Here is a 5759-nt window from a genome sequence, read left to right on the forward strand (position 1 = left end):
GCTCAACTCGGTAAGCAGTATCACAATTAAGAAAGAAAATGGCATGTGTTTAGCAAGTACTGTAATCACTCCTCTTCATAACAATAGATATACACCAATATTAATGATAATGATTCAACAAGATACAAAAATGGTGCTCAGTTGAAAGTTCAGGACTCAGAAACAGCAAGCAAACAAATTCACCAAAAAAAAAGGGATTGCAAGAAAAAAACGAAAACAATGCAAACACTTGAATTATACTACAACACATGGTTGAGCTTTTTATACCATGTTTTAGAATAGTCCTCACAATAAATTGATACGTTAGCACATGAGATTAATGTCCCATTAATTTGTAAATAAATAAACTGTACCGAATTTCTAACATAATGATGAACGGGAGAGAAATACAGAATTATAGACCCCACAAATAACAACTCATTTTGTACCTTCTCCTTTTTTTGTATTCTTCTTTTGATTGTCCTTGATGGTTTCTGCTACAGGGGCTCATCCTCGGTGAGTTGTAAGAGACTCTCGGTGTATAGAAATGAACAGAAATGGATAGGAAGCCCACGAATCCCAACATTTGTTAGTGTCTCCTGGTTGAGGTTATACCATGCAAGTGTTGTGTCCAAGGGATTGTACACCTGTAAGAGTAGATCCTTGCCGCTTCTGGAAAAAGCAATAAGTTCATTAGAAGTACCAGTTCTGAGCATTTCCTCTTGCTCCGTAGAAAGTGCTTTGTACCAAGTACTTTCAGCCCCAGGATAGTTCATCAACCACACATCCATGCAAGAACTGGAGTAGTGGATAATACAAAGGTTTTCTCCTACATCATCCATCAATATCCTTTTGGAACTGTCATCCTCCATAGGAGGTAAAGGGACCTCCTTGAACTGTTGAAGTGCAAGATCGAAGCCAAGAATAAAATTCTTGGAATTAATTTCATTCTTAATTGCCGTCCAATGGAGAGATCCACTTGCAAATATGCCCCCATTTTCAGTAAAACTAATATTATTTGGAACGTTTTGAATCCGTGTCCAAGCGTTGGTTTTGAAGCTGTAAACAAAGACTATTAAGTCACCAGAATGAACACAACACTCTGCAATCATGACCACCTTATAATCATCATTAACCTCATCATAACCAAATCCAAATGAGAATCTATCTTTCCATTCAGACGAACTTGGAAACTCAGGTGGCGCGGAAGTTACCTTTTTGAACTTCCTAAGTACCGGATTCAACACAAAAACATCTCTCCCCATATTTTTCAGCACACACATCAAACCATTACAAGCACACACATATTCAGCAGCACAGAGTAACGCCTTGAGCGGATCACATATTTTGACAACAGCGGCAGAATCCTCATCCAAAGAATCGAGACTAGCCAAATAAAACTTTTCATCACCACCAAGTTTCTCTATCATAAGACCAGCACCAGCATTGCGATCACGGCTAGTCTTAAGATGTTTCTTGACAAAAGCAGTACTATCAATAAGAGAGCACCAGTCTTTACACACACTTCGACAACGAAGAACATACTTAACGGGTACTCGACAAAGTATCTCATCAATCATCTCGCAAGGAAGTGCCATTTTACAAATGTAGCACCAGGGTTTGGAAAATGAAAGTTCAGCTAGCAGAGTTGGAGACCAAATGATGAACAAGGATCTGCAATAATTAGGTAAATAGCTTAAACATACGTGAAACAATCATATTTTGTTTGAGATCTTTAGCATTACACGATATATTTACTACAATAAAACTTTAGAGGATATATTTTATACAAAATAACTTTCCTAAATGAATAAAAATTTTCTGTACCAAACATTACATGAACGTCTTCATTTCAAGAAATAAATAAAATTTTCTGATTTTAAAGATATTCAATTATGTAAAACGGCCAAAAAAATAATTTTTAACAGCATACCACACAGTACTTAGGATCCTTTCACGCAAAAACATAAACGGCTTAATGGTAATGAGGTTTCCTAGCACCATACCACAAGTTACTTAAAATGATGGACAATTTCGCACACACAAAAATAAAAATTATACTTATGTATGATATGCTGCTCTATGCTAGACCTTTTCAACAATTGGACAACCAAAAATTTTACAACACAGATATAGCAATGAAGAGGAAGGAAGGTTACCCGTCTCAGGTACACAGGCTTATTTTGCTTTGGGCGACTCTTTACAACAATGTTATTTTGGACAAGCAGTTCACTTGATTTTGAGGCTCTTACGATTGTTTATATGCTTGAATGAATATTTAATTTAGATTTCACAAGATTTTTTCAGATTTTAAATGGATTATATGAATTTATATTAAATTCTATTGATATTTGATTTAGATTATAGATTTCATAAAAAGTTTATCCATATTTAAAATATGAGTAATAATAGAGGTATAAGATTAAATACAAAAAAATTATTATAAAATGACGTGGTGCGGGTGATATGGCGTTTTTTTATTGGTTGATATCGGTGTGAATATAGACGGGTCCATTAATTTGGTCAAATTGACAGATCATAAAAACCAAGACCTGTCATTTTATATCCAATTTTTTATCTAGAGATATATTCTTAAAATATTTATATTTTTAATATCAGCCATTACTGATTTATTAAAATCTCGTTTAAATTGACAAAGAATACAATTATATTATTATTACTTTGGACCAATAGTTTAATTTAGATTTCTCAAGATATTTTTAGAGTTTAAAAGGATCATATAAATTTATATTAAACTTTATTGATTTTTAATATTCTAAATTTCATAAAAAGTTTATCCAAATTTAAAATATGACTAATGTTACAGGTACAAGATTTACAAATTTTATTACAAAATGATGTGGGGACGTGGGGTGAATGACGTGATATTTTTTTTATTAGTTAAAAATGAGATGGGGGAGAATTATATGGGCCCATTAATTTTGGCCAAATTAACAAATCATAAAATCGCCACCTATTATTTTGTTTCCAATTTTGTATCTCTAGCATTTTAAAAAAAAAAATTAAATTCTTGAATACTAGTCATTATTGATTTATTAAAATCAAGTTCAAATAGTATTCTTACTTTTGACCAATAGTCATTTTTGGGCTCCATAGTTGAATTTTACCTTATGTGGATCTTATTTATTTTTCGGTCTATAAGTAAAGATTCACTTTTGTCCGCTACTTAATATTTCCTTTGTATAATTTTTTGACACCGTTTTTTAAAATTTATTACATAAATAATAATTTAAAGGGAAATTATGAGTAGTAACGTGTTAGTATTAGTTTTTTTTAATGTTATCATTGGACATTTGTGACTTCTAAGTGGTATCGTTATATAATTGGATCGATCCATCTAATACCATTCTATCAAACAAACGTTAGTTGAACATTATAAAATTATGAATTATACCATTGTATAATTGAATTTTTCTATTTGGCACCATTAAATATTTTTGACTTTTATTTGATACCATTAAATATTTTTAACTCTTGTATGGTACCATTTTCCTTTACTAAAATCATATAATTTTTCATAATTTTCACAATTTATCTATATATTTTTCCTATTAATTAATTAATTAATTCTCTTAATATTATTATTTCATATAAACGTCTTAATTATTAATTAGTTTCGTGCCAAATTTTATAATACACTCTAATTAATTAAGAAAAGTTCAATATATATATATATTTCTTTGTATTTCACCTTTTATTTCAAAATAATTTAAAAAATTATTATTGTTATTTAAAATTATATACAATAAAATATATAAATAATAAATACTAAAAGAATTTGAAATATCCCTATTTCTTATTTTTTTTATTTAAAATATTTATTTTTACTAAAAAATTTTAAAAATATTTTTTTTATCATTAATTTTCCAAGAGTGTCAAAAAATGAAACGACCTATCTATATTTAAAATATAAATTTATCCTACGAGATTACATATAAAATGAGATTATATATAAAAATCCGTCCTTTAACAATTAGCTAAAAAGAATCAAATTTGCCCTTTAATTTTTGAATAAACATTTATAAATTATAGATAATTGCATATTAATTTTCAGATATTCAAATTATTATACATCCCAAAATACAGAACTAAAGCCAAGGTTGGGTTAAATTCCAATGAAAATTTGCATAAATCCAAAACAAATTGAGTTTGAAGAGGTACACCAACATATGTTCGTCATGTTTAGAAACTTATACAGTTCTACTTATCTTTATTTTTGCATCTTCTGAATAAAGAAATTCAGTCAAAATAATATTAGTTTTACCAAATTTAAGCATTCAAACATAACAAGATAAAGTTTATACAATCAAACATGCTATTTTGTTAATTTTTTCTGCAATTCGTTTGTCTACTTGAGTCGGTGCACAAACTGTTTATTCAGTATAAACGTGAGCAACTACCAAAGAACTCTTTCCAACATCTGAATTATACCATGTAATGCCAAATTTACTGAACTTGTTTTGGAAAAACAGGAACTTGCAACCAACTTTTGTATGCTCAACTTGGTTAACCTCGTTAATTGGATCTTTTGTAACCTCTTTAATTGAATCTTCTATGAAATTTTCTTCAATATAATCAACTTCATTTGTCCCTTTGACCTTTTTCTCATTCTCCAAATGCATAAGACGTTCTACTTAAGAATTGAGAATCTCTATTATTTTGTTTAGTTTCTCCTGCTCAGGTCGCCCTTTTCTTTACTGACTCAATTTTGTATCTCTTTTCAAGTCTCTTAAATTCAACATATTGATTATCTAACTCTTTCAAGGTAAGCTCATATTGAAGTAACCAACGTTCGTGACAACAAATATAAATTTCCTAGTAGTATTCATCACGTTCATGTTTAAGAAAACAAATATTATCTTTGACAATATCAATTTGACGCTTGAAGCGAGCCAGCATGCTTAAATAAGGATTAAAAGGACTGATCATAATGAGGTCTCGAGTTTAAAGAACTGAAACATCAAAGTCTAGAAGTAAGAAGGACTAAAATGTCAAAAATCAAAAATTGTTGGGGTTAAATTATGAAATTCTGAAGGTATGGGGCATGATTTGAAGAACCTGTGAATTTCAGGAACCGTTTTGTATTTTCTGGAACTTATATGGTCAGATTTATAATTTTCAGAAAATCAACTGACCAGATTTGAAATTTCATTAAGTATGAGGTATAGAACTGTAATTTCTTCGGATGTTAACCACCAGCATCCGGTATGAATAGGCCTATTTAAAGTTGAAGTGGGATGTTGACTGAAATTTTAAAACAGAACAATATTCATAGAATTATAGCTACGATAACATCCTTGTTAGCATTGCAACAACCCCGAATTTGTTTTCAATCAATAGTAATTCTGATTTGAATAGTGCTTCGGCATGAACAGTGCTCCGATAAGAACATTGCTCATGTATGAACAGTACTTTTCTGGTTGTACATAGTAGTCGTGTGGCGCCCTCCAAACCCGGGTCAGAAGTTTGGGGTCAACAACACAACACAATATATCAACCTGTATATGAAATATTAATTGCAATGACCCTGCTCTATGTAACCACGGATCGCAACAGGTTTAAGTATGAAAACAAGCCACAACCTTAATTTTTATTACATCGTACCAAATCCCAACTAATTTAACTTACAACTGATAATAAAATTATTCTTACAATCTTACTATCCCACTACCTCCATAAGCTTCTGTTAGCTCGATCCAACTCAATCTGGAATCCTAGCTCGTACATTGAACTGGGAAATCTCGCTATCAACCGTATTC

The 5759-nt window shown here is 30.6% G+C and overlaps 1 protein-coding gene across 1 annotated transcript; it reads right to left on the minus strand.

Moving 5' to 3' along the window:
• Positions 1–476: 476 nt before the first annotated feature.
• On the minus strand, positions 477–1577 carry LOC141720210 (F-box protein CPR1-like). Its single transcript, XM_074522560.1, has one exon. The coding sequence runs from the start codon at positions 1575–1577 to the stop codon at positions 477–479; it is 1101 nt and encodes a 366-aa protein (XP_074378661.1).
• Between the last annotated feature and the right edge of the window lie 4182 nt (positions 1578–5759).

The sequence above is a fragment of the Apium graveolens genome, chromosome 4, assembly GCF_009905375.1.
Source record: "Apium graveolens cultivar Ventura chromosome 4, ASM990537v1, whole genome shotgun sequence".
Taxonomy (NCBI): domain Eukaryota; kingdom Viridiplantae; phylum Streptophyta; class Magnoliopsida; order Apiales; family Apiaceae; genus Apium; species Apium graveolens.

What these genes read in the sequence shown, in the direction of transcription:
- LOC141720210 (XM_074522560.1), bottom strand. Translation starts at nt 1,577, where the DNA reads ATGGCACTTCCTTGCGAGATGATTGATGAGATACTTTGTCGAGTACCC.